Source organism: Pseudorasbora parva, chromosome 21 (assembly GCF_024679245.1).
Source record: "Pseudorasbora parva isolate DD20220531a chromosome 21, ASM2467924v1, whole genome shotgun sequence".
NCBI classification, from domain to species: domain Eukaryota; kingdom Metazoa; phylum Chordata; class Actinopteri; order Cypriniformes; family Gobionidae; genus Pseudorasbora; species Pseudorasbora parva.
This window is the reverse complement of record NC_090192.1, coordinates 9,253,420-9,272,590: the sequence shown is the minus strand read 5'-3', so window position 1 is coordinate 9,272,590 and position 19,171 is coordinate 9,253,420. Positions and strand designations below refer to the sequence as shown.

At 39.4% G+C, this 19,171-nt stretch overlaps 2 protein-coding genes across 5 annotated transcripts in view; one reads left to right on the top strand and one right to left on the bottom strand.

Moving 5' to 3' along the window:
• jmjd1cb (jumonji domain containing 1Cb) overlaps nucleotides 1-7,723 on the top strand; it is a 140,150-nt gene extending 132,427 nt beyond the window's left edge. For all 4 annotated transcript variants that reach the window (XM_067429185.1, XM_067429184.1, XM_067429183.1 and 1 more), the window contains 5 exons: nucleotides 275-397; nucleotides 1,817-1,956; nucleotides 2,153-2,329; nucleotides 3,875-4,006; nucleotides 6,837-7,723. In XM_067429185.1, the coding sequence (XP_067285286.1) occupies nucleotides 275-397; nucleotides 1,817-1,956; nucleotides 2,153-2,329; nucleotides 3,875-4,006; nucleotides 6,837-6,932 (668 nt within the window). In that variant the 3' untranslated portion in view covers nucleotides 6,933-7,723. The remainder of the gene's footprint in view (nucleotides 1-274; nucleotides 398-1,816; nucleotides 1,957-2,152; nucleotides 2,330-3,874; nucleotides 4,007-6,836) is intronic.
• Nucleotides 7,724-8,864: 1,141 nt separating this feature from the next.
• On the bottom strand, nucleotides 8,865-18,484 carry nrbf2b (nuclear receptor binding factor 2b). The gene is made up of 4 exons (XM_067429188.1): nucleotides 18,294-18,484; nucleotides 14,096-14,180; nucleotides 10,996-11,036; nucleotides 8,865-10,909 (listed from the first exon to the last, which is right to left on the bottom strand). The coding sequence occupies exons 1-4, from the start codon at nucleotides 18,321-18,323 to the stop codon at nucleotides 10,286-10,288; spliced, it is 780 nt and encodes a 259-aa protein (XP_067285289.1). The 5' UTR covers nucleotides 18,324-18,484; the 3' UTR covers nucleotides 8,865-10,285.
• Nucleotides 18,485-19,171: the final 687 nt, after the last annotated feature.

Here is a 19,171-nt window from a genome sequence, read left to right as displayed (position 1 = left end):
ACAATGTGGCCCACTTTAGGACTGTTTGGATTATTTGTTTGAATTATGACATTATATTCATGATTATTAAGAATATTTTCATCCTAATTGTGACTGTACTGTAGTCATTACTGTAATGCAAAAAAATACTGTACTCTCATGGGAGTATTTTTTGTATTGCTTAATTATGCTGTGTTTAAACGGGATAAATGGCACTTACATGGTGCAATAAAAGAAACAAGAAAAACTGAAGTCTGTTTTGATAACATGTTGAATTGAACGATGTATGTTACAGGTGTGGCAGCATCTCAGGAACAGGACTTTGGCACAGCTAGCCTGCACATGGAGGTGTCTGACATCATCAGCGTGCTGGTTTATGTTGGAGTGGCTAAAGGGAATGGTGTCCTTTCCAAAACGGGTAAGCCTGAGACCAGCTCGCCACACAACTGTCAACAGCCTGTCCGTTAACTTGGTCAGCCGTGTTAGAGGGAAAAGCCTCTGCTAGAGCTGCATTGTTCCATAAACCCCTGAGCTCAGAGGGGGAAAAAACACAGAACATGGTTTCCACCCTGGAAACAATGAAATGTGAGAGATGCATCTGGAACGAGTTTCCCCTGCCTGTACATGGCCATAGCAGCACTGCAAAGAGCTTTTCTCTGCACTCATAAGATTAAATCAGTAGAAACTCAAACCAAAACATGGATAAGTTTCACATTAACAGGGCCATATTAATCTGGTATCAACTAAAAACCATTTGTAGTTTTACATTTTCATCTGTGCTCGCTCTGATAGTCTACAGGTAATTATCTGATGGGTGTCCACTACAGTAGGCAGATCTCTAAAAAACATTGGAACTATTCAGGGTATGATGTTACATCATTTTTTATGATTTATGATTTTGGATAAGGGGAAAAAATACTTTATATACTTTATTTTATATTTCTAAGATATTTTAAAACTTGCTAGAACTAGAAAAATGTATGATCAATGTAAATATGCCTATGATGTTTTAAGATTTTGTATTAATTTCATGACTTTTAAAATTTTAAAATTAAACCTTTAGTAAAATTAGGCAACCTCGCATATCTAGGCTTTCCAAGACTTTCCGAGGTTCTTCTAAGAGGAAAAAAAGTTGTTGAGGGTTGAATGAAACCGAAGGGGTGACCCGAGTTCTTGTCCAGGGTCTCCTGGTTTATCACTTTCTTCACTGTCCTGCTTTGTTTACCCTCCGCTTCCTTTGAATGTTTGAATGCCCCCTGCCATAGGTGATCACCTTTGACCCTCAGTAAAAATGTCTTAATGAGTCATGATAACATGCATTCAACATGGCTGATCAAAGAGATGCACCAAGACCTTATCGTCTGTTGTGTAATTCAGATAAAAAGCAGGCCTTTTGCCATTGTACCTTTAGGATAAAGTATGTAAATGACTTCTTTTGTGATTGTACTGGTGAAGTTAAAACGTCAGTGTGATCGTGGTTGTGAGATTATAAAATCACAAACATGACAATTTCTGAAAAACACTTTTTTTTTCTTACTCTCCGGTTATAAGTTTATCAGTACGTTTGCAATCCTTGCTTCGTGTCTCAGCCCAACAGCTGCTCCTCCCCTTTCTCTCTTTCCTACTGCGATGGCCTTTCTATTTTTAACCACCATCTCAGACATGAGGAGAATATATATAAGCCAGACTCGCACACACACACACACACTTCTCCATTAATTTTTAAACACCGCTCCGTCTTCAAAAGAGGCTGGCGCTCCCTGCCTTTATAATAAATTAAGCTGACTGTGTGATGTGTTTGCTGTGTAACCGCATGAATGTGTTGCCAAACACACAGGAGTGCTGAAGAGGCTGGAGGAGGAAGATCTGGATGACAACGTAAAGAAAAGATTAAAGGACTCGAGCGAGACTCCCGGAGCCTTGTGGCACATCTACACGAGCAAAGACGGCGAGAAGATTAAAGAGTTCCTGCACAAGGTTATTTTGATTTGATTTCTCTGATGATCTTGAAATGATACAGTGGGTCGCTCGCTCCCTCTCTCTGAGTGAGTGTCCTCATAAAACCTTTCGTTCTAGCACAAGGGACTTTTATAGGGTTCATTTCATATATTTGCATATGTTGTGTGTGTGCTTTTGATTTAACTCAAAGTTTGTGCATGTTTGGACATGACAGGTGGCGAAAGAGCAGGGCGTGGAGATCCCGGCGGATCACGACCCCATCCGTGAGCCCGGCTGGTACTTGAGCCGTAAGCTGCGTCAGCGTCTGCTGGATGAACACGCCGTTCAGGGCTGGACTGTGGTGCAGTTTCTGGGTGATTCGGTCCTGATCCCTGCTGGAGCTCTGCACCAGGTCTCATTGCACTCCTTCCTCTTCTATGATTGCTCAAACTACTTGTACAACATAAGCAAATCCTGATATGTACCTGATTCGGATGTTTATATTGTATTGATTATATAGACAAAAATACAAAACACTTTATTGACATTGAAAGCAACAACGCTTAAGGATGTCTTGTTTACATTGACATTTAAGCCAGACTTAATTTTTGAATGTTTTTTAGAGTAATTTAGAACAAAATTAAAATATATATATTAAAAAATCACTTTACTTTAACCCTGTAAAGCCTAGCATATGAAAGAATAGAAATAAGAAAAATATTGATTTTTGTAAATGGAACACACACACATATATAGGAGAATATGGTGCTCATACTTTGAGAAAAATATTCATAGGCCCAAACGTAGCAAATATATACAATTTAAAGGTGCACTGTGTAAATTTTATTGGCATCTAGTGGTGAGGTTGCGAATTGCAACTACCCGCCGCTCACCCCTCCCTAGCTACGGTGGCCAACACAGAACAAAGTTGTCTTCTGAGAGAGCAGAGTATCTAGCGCTCTGTAGAGCAGTTTGTCTGTTCTACTGTAGAAACATGACGGCACATAATGGCGACTTCACTGTAACACATGGTGTGTGTAGATAAAAATGGTAATAAAAACACAACGGTTCATTATGTAAGGTCTTTATACACCACTGAAAACATAGCTATGTGTATTATATTGCATTTCTGTCAATAGATCCTCATAAATACTACATACTGCACCTTTAATGCAGTTGCTGATATTTATATGGCCAAAAAGGAAGATGATAGCTTGTAATGTAAATCAATGAGATCTTTATAACTGTGTAACAGACTACTTACATAAAAAATACATAAAAATATCAGTTGTCATGCTAAATATCCTAATAATATGTCCATAATATATAATAATATGAGGCAAAATATGTAATGCAACGTAATACAAAGTTGACTGAGAGATCAAAAGTCTGATGTATCATATTTGATACTCACATTTGAACATGATTTTTCTGAAAATGATGTATGGATAATCAAGCAAACCTAAGTTGCTTCACTTCAGTAAGTGTTTGTCTTGAAATATTACAAACAATATAAAAGGTATTCTTATGTTTACTTTATAAAAATTAATAAAGATTTGACAGCAAGAACAGTTTTAGGGTTATAATAAAAAGCCTAGGACTTGCTAAAAAATATGAACTATCAATAAGACAACAGAAGTTAATTGGGTTTGCTTGTAGATTGTGTACAGTAGGTTTTAACAGCAACATTTTTAATATTTATAATTTAGTGGTATATTTTGCATAGCAAATGTGATACAGGAGGCTCTATAGGGTTATTTACATTTATAGGGTAAATTACTTTTTGACTTACAATTACACGTATTACATGATATTTATGGAAGGTGAGTGTGTATGATGACACAATCACAGGCACACTTCCTCTTTCTGTACTAGCTAAAGTTCCAGTGTACCAGCATCTTTATGATAAGCGTCCCGTCAGTGCACACTCATGTTTGTGTGTGTCTCATCCGTACAGGTGCAGAACCTTCACAGCTGCGTTCAGGTGATCAATGACTTTGTCTCTCCGGAGCATGTGGGGCATTCGTTCCACTTAACCCAGGAACTCAGATCCTCCAAAGAGGAAATCAACTATGAAGATAAGCTACAGGTAAAGTTCAATCACACGTATGCATTGTAGGACATGAGATCACATGAAAGTTACAAATATCAAAGTTTTAAAATGTTGAAATTCATATTGATCAAAGTTAAGGTCAAAAATATTTTAAAAGGTTTAACAGAATCTTAATTATTATTTTAATCGGTCTTATGGTGCATTCAAGTCACGTCAAAAAATTGTATTTATGAGCTGAACGCAACCACAAAGTCATAAATGAGCTGGTGTTTCAGCGAGAAAAATGGCGGAATACCACAATATTTGCAGACATCGTCACAGTATAATATAATGTTAAACTTTACAGAGGCTTCATAAATTAATTAAAAAGCAAAACACACCTAATGCACATTCACATTCATGCATGTTCATTTAAATGCTATTTATGTGTAGTTAATTAACTCTCTCCCTGCCAGCATTAAAAAAATAAATAAAATAAAGTTGCCAGCCACTGCCAGAGTTTTTGACCATTTTCAACAAAATTGAATAGCCCATAGAATATTTTGTTTAATGAATACAAGCATGATAACAAAAAACTCTTAAAAAATATTTTATTCATGCGTTTCTTTGTATCAACACTTGAATATGGGTAAGTTTCATTTAAAGGGTCATGAAACCCCAAAATACTTTTTTTGAGATGTAAACAGATATGTATAGGCTGCACATCATTGAAAACACTAAGGGTACTCATTAATGTTATTCTTATGTGAAAAAAAAAGTTATTTTTGCATTTTTCAGAGCGATTTCTGTCTTCTGGTTTGAAAAGCTGAGTCGGAGCAACGTCACAAATGCTGACGTCAGTGTGTTCTTTTCGGCCCATGTATGGGCTGCTGGGGACATGCTGACGCCGACCGCTCCGAGCGATTCTCGATATATATTCATGACATAAAGCTCATTCAGTCCAAACACTGCGCTGTAGTATGCGTACAAGATAATTTAGTTAATATGCATCAGACAGTCACTTCTGTCAGACCCGTCTTCCATCATTATTGTAGAGACATGGTGGGGAAGTTTTGGAAGCAGCGTGCGGAAAAGTGAAGGAGGAAAGTGAGGCGTTGTGCTGATACGAAGTAACGTAAGGGCGCCGAGCGAGCTGTAACCGGCCGCCGTCTGTGGAAGCCTTTGCTACCACCAAAGGCTCGGTAAAGTAAAATTAACTTGAGGAATCGCATGCCGAACCTGCAAGCGTTGACTATCTCCTTTATGTCAGGAGTGCAAAATAACCAATCTGTAGGGTAATGAACAATATATTTGATGAAATAACAAGAATCAAAAGCCATGTCCCCGTTTTATTTGTGGTCACAGACATGCACTAAACCGCATGTGTTCGGGCTCTTAGTAAAACTGTGCATATTTGGACAAATATAGATTCAGCTGCCGAGTGACAGCGCGGATCGTCACGGTGTCATGACAAATCCTGTCCCCCTGTGAAATCGTGTCCGCTGGTAGCGGTTTTAAATGCCTGATCAAAAGTTGTTATACATGGTTCTGGACAATCAATTGTTTAAAAATAACTAAATAATAAACTAATAAACTATGAATTCATTGCCACACTAAGTACACACGCAAAACATTTATTTGAAATATTTAATTGATTGCTATAATGGGAGCAAAAACATGTTCTGAATTATATACTTATATAAGCACTTATAGCTTCAGTTATATAATACTAATATATGAAACATATGCTTTGTAAGACATAAAAGACTATTTTAACACAATTTAAACAGCAAAAACGCGATTGTGTAAGAATTGTAATCAGGCTCTGAACAGATTACCTATTAAAATTTCTTTCAGCCAATAGAATCGCTCTGGGGGTCCTTGCGGACACAATTTCACAGGGGGACAGGATTTTTCATGACAACGGCAATCCAGTGCGCGTCGCTCTGTGCTTCAGATGCGCAGTCGAGACTATAAAACCGCAAACCCATTACACATCTCTGTCGCAGCACATGTTCGCGGGTGGTTCACGTTCTCTTATCGCGTCGGCGCGTTGTTCATCTTGCCAAACAGCGTGCATATTTGGACAAATATAGTTTTATCACGTTTGCAAAATATTTCGTCATGCAGTGAGAAATGATTTACTTTCATTTCTCACTGAAATATGCTGGTTTGAAGAGCTGAATGATTTGCGATCTCTGCTGCACGCCACTCATAGCTCTCTCATTCGCTGTACTCATCCCTCATTTATTCTCACTGTGGTTAACAATGGCAACGTGACCAAGAACATGTCTCAGAACCGCTGTAACTGCTGCTGTTGGTATCGCTAATCTTAATGCACCTAATGACACTCCCCTATTTATGCAAACCATTCCCTCTTTCCACAAAATACCATCCCACCTTTTCACAGTCGACCACTCCCCTTTAAACAAGCCTTTTCAAATCAAAGGTGTGAAAAAACACAGCTACAGCTGGGGGGTTTCATGACCCTTTAAAAAGCAACATTTTAAACAAAAAGCTGAGAACATCACATTTTTGTGAAAGATTTTTGTATCCAGATCAGATTCAGAGTGATGATCAAACACAGATGGAGTAGATCAAGTCCATAAACACACCCCTAATGCTTCCACAGTCCTGGAGCTCGTCCTGGGTCCTCATTTCATTCAGTAACATTAGAGAGTTTTGATTCATATGCTGTTTAATGTTGATGATCAGGTATTTTACATATGATTACATGCGATCACGCGTTTTGATCAGGAGATTCAGTAATTAATCAGAAGATGCAAACTGATAGACCGGATTTGTGGTTTTTATCTCATCTCAGACGTGCCTCTCATCATGCGAGTCAGAGTGTCACCTCATTCTAACGGCCTGCTGTTTCTCCCAGGTCAAGAACATTTTTTACCACTGCGTGAAGAACGCCGTGGGAACATTAAAGAGGTGCTGCGCAGAGGAGGAGGAAGAAGAGGAGACGAACTCATGACACCCGTCAACACGTTCCCCCAAATATGCACACTAATGCTCACACTGCGAACCTCCAGTGCCAAGCAGAGAAAAACACACACCAGGAAACTGTTTCTGTTTGTTACTGACACCATAGCAGTATAGCCCATCAGGATGACTGTGATCAACACGCCACAAATTTGAAGATAATCTGACAGCGCCGCTGTCCCAACTAGTGTTTGTTTGTCTGTTTGGTTTCGTTCCCCTTTTGTTCTTTCCTACTGTATAGTTTCAGTGGAGAATCGTATTTATTTTCAGAAGTTCTGCTCTGTTCTCGATCAAATGTAAATGTGACTTGTACAGTTTGCTAATGGATTTCTGATGCCGCTCACTACTTTGGAGACTTGGAGTTACTGTGAGAGAGATCCGCTGTCTCATGTCCTCATGCCATATCTTTTGAGAAAAAGAACTGCCAAACAATTGTAAACATTGTAAAGTTCTATTATGTAAAGAAAGACTTAATGAATAACACACTTCAGCATTTTATTAAGAAGTATTCACTGTAAAATGGAGACATTTACAAAAAAGTTGTAATTTATTTAAGAAAACTCATTTCTCCTTTTTATGTTCAGATTTAATATGGTGAACTTTTGAAGTTCAATGGAAAAAGGAAATCGTACTATGCTGTGTAAATATATACATATATACATTCACTGATGTATTTTTTTAAACATGGCTTGCTTCAATTTCAAATTTTAAAGTGCAAGTGATACATGCTTTGTACAAAGTTCAAAGGGGTTTTACATTTTCCATTAAAATGGATTTATCAAATATCTGTCTGCCTTTTGCCTTATTGACAAGCTGAAAGAGAAATCTATACAGTATATATTCATACATATATGCATGCTACCGGTTCGATTAATTTATCAAAATGTGGGGAATCTTTTTTCATTTTTAAAGGTAAAAGGTTAAAGTATAGCTACACATTTTATTTCCGTATGCAAAAAAGGTACAAAACACATTGACTACAACACAAGTAAATATTTCATTGATTGTCTTTTATATGTGCTCATAATTAGTTTGTATGACAGCCTGGCCAAAAATTGTCTGCACAATTTGGCATGTTTCATCTGGTTATGACAAAAAAGAAAGAATTAACTCCAATCTATATGATTACAAAATCTTTAAGTTCATGTTTGATATAAATCATATTTGAATAAATGGGGAAAAGGTTACTTTTGGCCTGTATGAAAAGTCAATTATAACTGCAAGTGTGCGCTTAAATTCATTGTATCACTGCCTGTTGCTGTCTGGATTCTTTTATCAGCGCAATACTGTATACAATACTGTAGTTTGTTCCTGCGTTGTTTCTTCAGATCCTCATCTTTCATCAATATATTGATCCATAAATTGCTGATGTCACCAAGAGCAAGAGAAAATGATGTTACCCAATAGCCAACATTTTCCCCACTTTGGGCACCAGAGGACGCTATTAAGCCGTTGTGGAAATTTAGAAATGATGCCTTCAATGAAACTTGTTTTTAATGCAGTCACTAACATCAAGTCTTACAGTTTAATTGTTTTATACAAACTTATAATTTTTACATTTAGTTAAAGGCTAATATTCGGTTTAGTAACAGTGGCTGATTTAGAACATATCTAGATAGCATTTATAACTTTTAGCAGCATCATTGTGGTGGTGAGATTATGAAACCATTATCAATGCTATAAAATTATGAATGCATCTTTTATGAACTCATATTTAACAGCTATTTGTACTATTAAAATTAATATGAGAATTAAAAATTACGATTTAAAAAAAGTAATATAATTCAATAGCCTCCGACTAGAGAAATGAGAACAGAATTCATGAGACGTGCAGACACAAATGTGCTCTGAATGCTCATCTAATCAACTTTTATTAGTTGACTGTATTAAGAATAAGAGCATAAACAGCAAACCAACTCAGATGTATGCTTCATCTTGTTAAAATCTTTAATGCTTGTCAGAGCAAGTAAACTCGCAAAAGAATTATACATAAATTCTTGTTTTCAATTTCTTAATCATGTACATACATCTACTGTAGAACAGCCATTCATACATCGAAACACTTTCGTCATATGATTTTCATTGATTTTTACATCATAAAACAAAACGTAAAATAACAAAACAATCTGATGCACCCTGATTACTGTGGTAAACCAGTAATTAAACATTGAATTAAAAAAAAAATCATAAAAAAAGCAAAATGTGGATTTGGTTCCCTCTTCATGACACAAATATGAGCCATAAATTCATCTCTTCCCAGGCGCGTCTGGCACATGTTGGTACGCTTCTGATTAGTGTGAGGAGTGGACCTGGTTTATTGTTAGACAATGTATGATTGTGCAATCAGTTACCTGAAAATATTAGCATCGTGATCCAGACGATCCTTGATTGATGAGTACAATACAAAACGAAGCTTCAAAAGAACTAACGGCATCCTCAGTTCATCCGGGTCCTGATGTGGACAAAGAGTGAAGGTTTCCTGTGCTGCCGAAGAATGACACAGCGGAGCAGGAAATAGTAAGAGATGAGAAAGAAAGAAGTGATACTGCACATGACATGATTATTGCTTATAGTTCTGAATGCAATGGTCTCACTCTCATGTTCAGTCCCTCAGCCTGTAGAAATAATCCACGGTTATCAGCACGGCTGTTTTCGGTGTTTTATAGTTCAGGGTTGCTACAAATCGTCCAGGGTGGCGATCTGGCAGAGATGACATCATGACTGGGCTTCGTGCTAGTCTACGGGACTTCTGCGATAAGGCAAAACAAGTGCTGCAAGCTGGTTATCGGTGTGCGGAAACAGAACTAATTGCATCGATGCCCCTTGGCTTCCTCCATGCCCTAAATCTGCGCTGTTGACAGACGACTGAAACTGCATGAACACCGACGTATCGACACTGATGTGCTAATCAACAGGTACCGCACAAAACCCACACACACACACACACACACACACCCACATTATGGATGTAATTCACAGTGTCTGTGTAGGAAATAGTTTTCGATTCAAAGTGGGATTTTGCTGATAAACAGTGTCCGACAGAATCTGTTCATCTCCAATGTCCCTTTTCACTCGTACTTCATAACAAACAAACAAAACGCGTTAGAAATGTTCAAAAAGGCACACGTACTTCAAAAAGAGTTTTCTTTCTTCCATCCAATCGCTACGGGCGCCTCTGAGAAAAGTCGTGAACCAAACCTACTGACGGCCTTGTGAACCATCGCTTACGGCCCCCCGGGCTGCGTCACGTTTTCAGATCTTTCCGGCGTGCTTCCCTCTGTGCGTTCGCTGGCACTCGACGCCGATCGAAGTCTCCCTTTGGTGCGTGTTTTGAGCGCGGACAGGTCACAGCTTCTCGCCGTCCAGCAGCTCTTGCAGTTCCTGCTGGATGTCCTCAGGAAGTTCCAGACCTGGCAGGTCTTCCAGAGGGATCTCCTGAGTGGGCATCTCCAGAGGAGGGAGCTGTGGGATGGGAATGTCCTTCGCCTTGCGCTCCTCGGCCGACTGCGGAAGCACCCATAGCTCCGACTTCTCCACGAAGTCGGCATCAGCGTAGTGTTCCTTCTTCAGCCGCACGTTCTCTGACCGCAACCGCTCGTTCTCCTGTCTCAGCCGCTCGTTATCGGACACCAGGCGGTCCACGAGCTTGCGTAGGTCATCAATGGTGGTCTGCTGCTCTTCCAGTCGGGTTTTGTCGTCTTTCTGGGCTTTGCTGCCTGTGCAGGGCTCTGGGATGGTGCCTTTGTTCTTCAGGAGGTACAGCCAGGTGTCGTACTCGCGTTCGGAGGGTTGGGAGATGTCTGTGGCCGCTCCGCCCGGCAGTAGGTGGCGCCGTGGCGTCTGGTCTGAGGCGGGGACGTGCTGGAGCGTTCTGGGCTTGTCCTCTCGCTTAGCTCGCTTCCATCGCTCCTCGATCAGCCTCTGCTGCTTGAAATGACTTTCCCTCTGAAGCTCCAGAGACAAGCGGGCCTACGGAAGAAAAAAAACATCTGAAGATCTCACACTGTAAAATTACCAAAAGACAATACCTGACAACGACGACCATCCAGGTGTACCTGTTCACACTCGGTGAGCTTCATGGCCTCCTTGAGAAGTTCTGTGGAGAAATAATAGGTTATTCAAGCGCTCCAGGGCTGGTTTCTCAGTCACCGAGAGCCCAGTGCTAGGCAAAAGCCCTATTCGGAGTAGATTAGTTTAACATGGGGATGTGGGGGTAAAGTAATTATTACCAGAGGTTCTCTGTGATATTAGTCCCGTCTGAAGGTGTCATCTCGGTAATCATTACAGACAATGATTCGTAATGTCAGTGAAGATTACCGAGACTTTTACTCTCTGTAAAAAGGTCATTTTGCGAGCTTGGAGGTGTTTCCGCATATCATTTAAAGCAAAAAGAAGATCAAAAGCACTTATTAGAGGCACAACACTTATTTTAGCTCTAGGAAAGTGTCTATTACCAACACAATCCAATCAGAATCGTTAGACTGGACCGAACTGTTTTATAAAACATATATATAGGAGACGGAGTTTAGACTGGTGCTCATGTTGTGTTTTTGCTCACCTGATAACAGCAACGTCTTACACACATGAAGATGAGGAGGTTACTGGGGTGGGTAAAGCGAGATACCCCTCCGACTTCTGCTAGTTTTACTGAGATGTCTTATCCCGTGCGAATTGCCCATTAATATTAGAGACATCCTGAGGTAAAATTCCTTTACCCCCACGTCCCCATATTAATCTAATCCCGTCCGAATAGGGCGACAGATTATACAAGAATTTGAGAATGTGTGAGGCAAACCTGAGGCCTGTTCGTGTACAGACGCTAATTCTTTCTCAGGGGAACGTAAGATGATTTCAACATTTACATGGGTTAGTCCAAATCCTGAAAGTCTGTGTTTCTCTCCCACCTCACAAACAAGTACTAACTGCTTATTGACAAACAGCAAGGTTGTATGGGAATTAAATTACTGTGTAAATTTCCTATCATTTTTTTCCACATTCAATTATATCCACCATTTTGAGAAATAAAATGTAAGACAGAAAACTATTTAAACTATAGTGTCACACTTCATATTTTAAATAGGATATATAAATAAAGCTGCAGTCCGTAAGTTTTTCCTCTTCGTCGCCATCTCTGTTTGAAATCTACAAATGCAGTTATTTGCTGCGTTATCATCCGTGTGTGAGTTGCGCATCAGCGGCTCCTCAGTGCGGATGAATCTAACGTTTTGAGGTTTGTGCGGTTTTGCTGTCAGTGAGATCATTTGAACATTTACATGGATTAGTCCACTGTTTCCCAACCGGGGCGCAGTGTAAAAGGTGCCAGCACGCACTTGCACCGTTTCATCTCACATCTGATGACGCATCTGTAACTTGAAAATAATGCTCTATGTATGTTTCTGTCAATGGATACATACTGGCTCCTCAGTGATACATAACAACAGCAATAATAAAGAAAGATGTGGGCAAAACGGTCTCTCTTTGTAAACATTGCTCAATCCTTTTATATAAAGATTTAAAAGCAATAAAGCTTTTACTAAACAGTTAAACAAAATGGCTGATTGATGCAAATATCTGTCAACACTAAAGACTTGAACCTGTTGTGTCTCTCTGTAAAAAAGATTGTATTTGTTTTTAAAGGCTGTATGTCTTGTGCCTTTTATGGCTGCTTTAGCTATATGTTTCGTGCATTTGTCATATGTAAGTAATGTTTTTTGGATTTGTATTGTGTTGTTATTGACTATATATATTTGTATCATATTTTATTGCTCTTTTAACATATTGGCCAGGGGACTACAGATGAACAATAGCCTCTTGGCTAATTCTGGCTTTATTACACGTTTGTTCATGTGTTTCTATGAAATTGCATTGTCCCCTTACAAATAAATTAATCTAATGTAATCCATGCGAGTGCTGCCGTATGTACGAATACGACCAGTAATTTTCATCATCATCACCTGGGTGTAGTGGCAGAAGACAGGAATGAGAACGTGTGCGCTGCGAGATGTCTCGTGCACTCATCCGCAAGCACGCAAATATTGAGTTCTCTTTCAAATCTTTCACTTGAACAGACAAATGCACACAAAAAGTATGTCAACATGTCCATATTGATGAGTATCCAAGCAGACATAGTCTGTTTATGCCTTAAGTGAACTTTATACAGTCGAGAAAGACGACGCATATCCCTATATTAGGTCTTAAAGGGGTAGTAACCTTTACTGCTCTGTTTAATGTCAAACAAAAGATAAGGACATCACTCACTGCTCTTGATTGAATAGCTTTTGTCCTTTTAATAAGGAATAAACGTTAATTTAAACAGTCATGCAGTTATTTTACATTTGATTACTTTATTCAATTTCTGTACCAGAAAAACTAATGTTAGACCTATCTGAAAAACCTGAAAAGCATTGTGTTTTATTAGTATCTTTGCTCGATAGTATTTATTTGTGCTGCTGTATAAATCATGCTACCAACGGCGATTAAATCTAACGATCGCTCATATCACATCAAACCCTGCAAATTATTATATTATGGTTACACTTTGTTCTCCAATTATTCATGTTAACCTCAGTAGCATTGCGTGACTATGTGTATTTTGTGTATTAGTGTTACCTGTAGATTGTAAAGTCTTATCTTTTGATTTTGACTAAGAGTGAATCTCCAGTTGTCACTCATGATGTCATTTGGCCCTTTCTGGTTTACAATCTGCCATCAAAATTATGTTTAATTACTCCAGCTGCTGTGAGGAAAGGCTATAAATGATCCGCTGAAGAACATGCGTTCCGCTCCTCATGTGCGTTACTATTACTAGCCAGACTCTACAGACGTGACAAAGACATGCTTGAACTGTGCAGAAATCCAACATACCACTTTAATTAGAACACATTATTAGATAGTTTTGAATACTGAATACGTACTTACTCAAATTGATTTTGGACCAAAAAAAGTTATGGACTGCAGCTTTAAATAATAAATATGATATTACTTTCCTATTATTAAATTAATATGAATTACAATAACAGACATTTTTAACCCCTGGGAATAATTTGCCATCTGAAAGCATGAGTTTGTTCACTAAAGTGCCACGCAAATGTATTTTTATAGACGTCCCCATGAGAAACAACTAGTGTCTGAATAAGGCGTAAAAAAGAAACCAACCTGCAGCTTTTCTGTGGCAGGAGATGGCATCTTCAAATTTCCCAGCAGCCAGCAAGCGGTCTGCTTTCCTGCACTGTTGATGGGCCTGAAAGGGACAATATAACCTATTACATCATTTCATCATGTGTAACACTTAAAGGGGACCCATTATTCAAAATTCACTCTTATAAGGTGATTCAACAGAGATGTTTGTCCACAGTGTGTGTAAATAACAAGCCTATAATGGTAAAAATCCAACCACTCCTTTGTTTAATAATCCCCAAAAAATGATGAACAGTCTCTCCAAACGGGCGGTTCCAGATTTCCCCCTACTCTTATGATGTAAGAGTAAGCCCCACCCATGACTGGTGACAATCTGCCCTATTTGCATAGATCCCAACCAGAGTGAGCCGCAGCAGTCCGCCATTTCTGTTTCCTCCAAGCGGCAACCTCCCGCGATCTCTCTTGAAGCCAATACGGAAGTAATGTAAACTGCAATTTCTTAACTGGCCACTAGGGACAGGCTCCAGAAGGGAGCAGAATCTCATTGAGCCCCATGTTAAAATTCTCAATTTTAAAGCAGAAAAAAACATGTTTACAGCCTGGTACAAATTGTGGTTTTGGCTTATAAGGCTAATTTTGATCTTCATGACAACTGTGAGGGGGGTGAATTTTTTTTTATAACTCATTCGTTTATGTTATAAAGCCTTAAAATTCTGCATAATTAAGGGCGTGGTTACAGGTGGATAGCCATTTATCTGCCGTCTATAGTCATTGCGTCACCTCAGCTGCGCGCACATCCCGCCTTTTTGCCCATTTTCTGTTATCCGGGAGTGACACGCGATGACTCGCTTGCAAGATGGCGACGCCCAGCTCGTCTCTACTTTAAGCTTCAGAATGGCTTATCGGAATCCTATGGGTGACGTCACGGACGCTACGTCCATATTTTTTTAGTCTATGGTTTCCTCGCTGTAGCAGCTGGAGTTACAATGTCTCCGCCAAATAAACATTATAAAATGTTCTGTTATTCGATGAGCCAAAGAACATGTGTCTCCATAGATTCTCACTGTCTGAGCCACTGAGCGCTCTGTGCTTGAATTCCATTTATGAAGGAAATGCGCTGTCTGGATGCCAGCTGAACTTAGCCCCGCCGACAACATTTGAGCTCGGGCGGTTCGGTCTGGTCTTGATCCATAGATGAGTGATTATCCCCGAACAGAAACTGTTCGGACCAATGAAATCATCAGGGCGGTCTTTAGACGATGACGGACAGATGATCAACAGTAACGTAATCATCACGTCATCAAAGGAGCTTGGATTGTATTTGTTCGAATCCTAAACGGAGAGCTTGTTTGATATGCATTCACCTGCACTATTTCTCTCAGAAATGATGATCATGTTGGTAAGTACTCTGTGTATCCTTAACATTTTTTTTTTATAACAACGGCAAAGATTGTTTATTCCAGTGTGCGTGCAGACAGGGTTGCCAAGTTTTTACATCAAAAACAAATTTTTACAGCAACACAGGTTAGTTGAGCTCTGTTGACATTTGACAATGCGTCGCTTCGTTGCTCTGATTGGTTGTTGGTCTATCCAATTGATGTCTTTCCTGGTTCGGTTGAAACACGCCCCATAATCACAGCCCAATGGAGCAGGTTCAGACTAATATACTGACTAGAATTGAGTATGACCACGTCAGGCTACTGAAGAAAGTCAGTAAAGTGTTATTTTGCGCAAATCATTTTACGCCGGACTGCTTCACAAATGGGGGTCAATTCAACGCTGGATTTGCACAAAAGATTAACAGAAAAGTCCAGTTGCATTCTAAAAGTTGTTACTTTCTGAGACTTCGAACAATGAAAAGCTGAACAATGCTACTGACAGTTTCTGACATTTTGGGTGTGTAAGATTCTCCAGTTGTTGTTGAGCATCTGAAGTAAAGGCTGTAAATGCCCCGCCCTCTTCTGGAAAGGGGGAGGGAAGGATCAGCTCATTTGCATTTAAAGGGACACACAAAAACAGCGTGTTACACCTGACCCAATCGAGGCAAATTTGACAAGCTATAATAAATCATCTGTGGAGTATTTTGAGCTGAAACTTTACAGACTGAGAAAAATATCAGATTTCATCAAAAATATCTTCATTTGTGTTCTGAAGATGAACAAGAGTCTTACAGGTTTGGAACGACATGAGGGTGAATAATTAACGACAGAATTTTCATTGTTGGGTGAACTTTAAGGTTTATTCGTTTTTCTGAATTGCTAAAACATTTAACTCTGCTCTCTGAACCAAATCCTCAATAGCCTAAACCAATTTGTTGAATAAATCACTCTTTCTGTAAAACCTTAAATAAGTTCAGGCACTTAACTAAAACACATTTCATACTGTTATTGCACTTGTGTTGCAAGATGTTGTATAATGTTGAAACGAACAATCCATCTGAAAAGGAAAGGAGGGAGAGTATGTGTAAGGCCGTGGACACACTGCAAGCGTGTCGTGAGCGTCTCGGCTGCGTGGCGTGTCCGTTTTTATTCCGGCTCCCATGTTAACCGGTTAGCGCTTGCATACTGCCTGCGTCAGCCGCGCGGCTCACGCGCGGTCCGAGCCGCGCGGAAAACGCGTGCATGCTTCAAATAGAAGAGACGCCTATTTTTCACGCGACATGCGAACGTGTTGGAAGCGTTTCTAGGCAAAATTGCATAGGAAAAGATGTTTATATGCCATTTTGACACAAATACATATTAATAAATGGCATTTTCATGTTTGAAAGTCTTTAGGTTAACATAAATGCAGATTTAGGCCTAATTGTAATAATAAAAAACAACATAATTATCGATTTTGAAATATTAAACCTGTCAATAGCCTACAGAACGAAATATTCTGTAGCCTATTTTGCCATCAATACCATGTATGGTCAGGCTACTGCCGACTTTGTCTTTGCTGTATCAAAAGGCAATATATTTATATTTAACATGAAGAATAGGGCTTAATACCAGCAGCAGCGCCGCATCAGACACGCTTCTGGTGTGCAAAGACAGAGAAAACCCTGCGCAGCTGCCCCGCGGCTGACACGCAGCAGAAACGCCACGCTTGCAGTGTGTCTCCGGCCTAAGAGGTGGTGGATGAGGAGGAAGAGGATGATGATGAGAAAGAGAAAGGTGTGGACAATGCTGTCAGGGCTGGATCCAGCACACTTTTCCCTTTGACTGGCAAGAGACGACACAGTCTGTGATGTGGACAAATTCCAAAGGGCAAACCAAACACGAGATGTGATGCGGAGGCAGAATGAACCTCTCTCACTGACTTTGGTTTTGCAGTAGCACAACCCTTTTGAGTGTCGTGTAGACATGCGTTTCATTTAGAGTTTAACTACTGCAGGGGTGTTCAATCCTGCTCCTGGAGGGCCACTGTCCTGCAGAGTTCCAACTCCAATTAAACACACCTTTACCAGCTAATCAAGGTCTTCTTGGGCATAATAGAAACTTCCTGACAGGTGTTTGAGCCAAGCTGGAACTAAACCCTGAGGGACAGTCACAGTGGCCCTCCAGGACTGACTTTGGACATCCCTGGACTACTGTATCTTTACAGTATGCAAGTGCTCTACATTCAGAAGTGTACACTATGCAGTACAACACTATACTTTCAGTACATACGGTATACAAATGAATTTATTAAATATTTTTCGTAATTGCAAAGTTAATTTACTGTTACAATATACTTTTTTCCTGTAACTGTATCATTTGGATGCTGTGGTTTCCATTTTTTAATGTAACGTCTAATGAATGATTTATAATATTTATATTTAGAAATAAACGTAATTTTCTCAAGTGATCTCGATCACTTCAGGATAATCTCAGGACGTAATGTTTCAATAACGTAACGTACTCTCATATATGTCATTAGACTCTAGAAAATAAATGACACATTGACAGTCATATGTCAGTGAAGTACTTGAGTGTTTGTTTAAAGGTGATCAGCTGTCAACAGTAAACACACACACACACACGTATGGAAGCTAACTCCGACACACTACATTATAAAACGGTTTATACGAAAATTTCAAATGACGCTTGAAGGAATTAAAAAATCTCAGGTAAAGGACTGCACGTGTTCGGAAAATTGAATCTCTTCACATCTTTGTTTGAATTTGTTCAGAGATTCAATGCGGCTAAGCTAACAGCAGCTAGCGTGCTAATGTGGTTTGTAAACAAACACTTACGAGATTGAGAGGACTGTCCAGCACCTCCATTCCTTCATCGACTACAGCCTCAACTACACGAGAGACTCATTCGCGCATTATTGTGTTTATTCCGGGACCAGAGACTCTGGTTTCACCGGTTACTGATCCACGGCTACAATAGACGAGCAAAAACAACAACTTCCCCCTCCGCGACGTCACCGCCGCGTCACATTACGACGTGCGTGTCGTGAGAAGTGAGAACGCTGTTCGTCATTTTTCACTTTTGCTAAGACACATTTCTAGAAACCAACCATCACCCATTTTCTCACAACATTAAACACAAAACCAAATCGTCAAACTACATTAACAAAACCACTGACTCTTTAGGCCAAATTAAACAATAGCTCTTGTTGTCAAAATCAAAAGCTTTCAAATTGTTGGATAACGTTACACACCTCAGGCAATATTAACAATACATTTATCAGATTTTACAGTTATAGTAGGGTTACCAAACGTCCTGTTTTTCCAGGACATAGACATTTTGGTTATAAATAGTATTTTGTAATGTAACAATTTTATATCCATACAGAATTTATATTGAAATTAATAAGGCATCGTAAACTTTGAGTATCATTTGTATCTCATTGCCGGGCAGAGTGTTCTCGGTAATCAAAATATGTTAACCCTAAGTTATAGTAAAAAAAAAAAAAAAAAGTATATTATACGCCTACTGAACAAATTTTGCTGTTAGGCTACGTAAAAAAGTATGTTGCAACTTGGTGAATATATTGTATACTGTATAGTATTGAATGTTTTAGCCTAAAGTATTGAATTTCTGTATATTCAGATCTGGGCCAAAAACATAGGCTATTGCAAGAGGGCTTTGGCTTTCTCCACATCACAGGCAAAGTTGTCCT

Coding starts and splice junctions, on each gene's coding strand:
- nrbf2b (XM_067429188.1), bottom strand. CDS start 18,323: ATGGAGGTGCTGGACAGTCCTCTCAATCTC. Junction 14,181..18,293: donor TGGACAGTCCTCTCAATCTC/GTAAGTGTTTGT, acceptor TGTCCCTTTCAG/GCCCATCAACAGTGCAGGAA. Junction 10,910..10,995: donor AGCTCACCGAGTGTGAACAG/GTACACCTGGAT, acceptor TTTCTTCCGTAG/GCCCGCTTGTCTCTGGAGCT.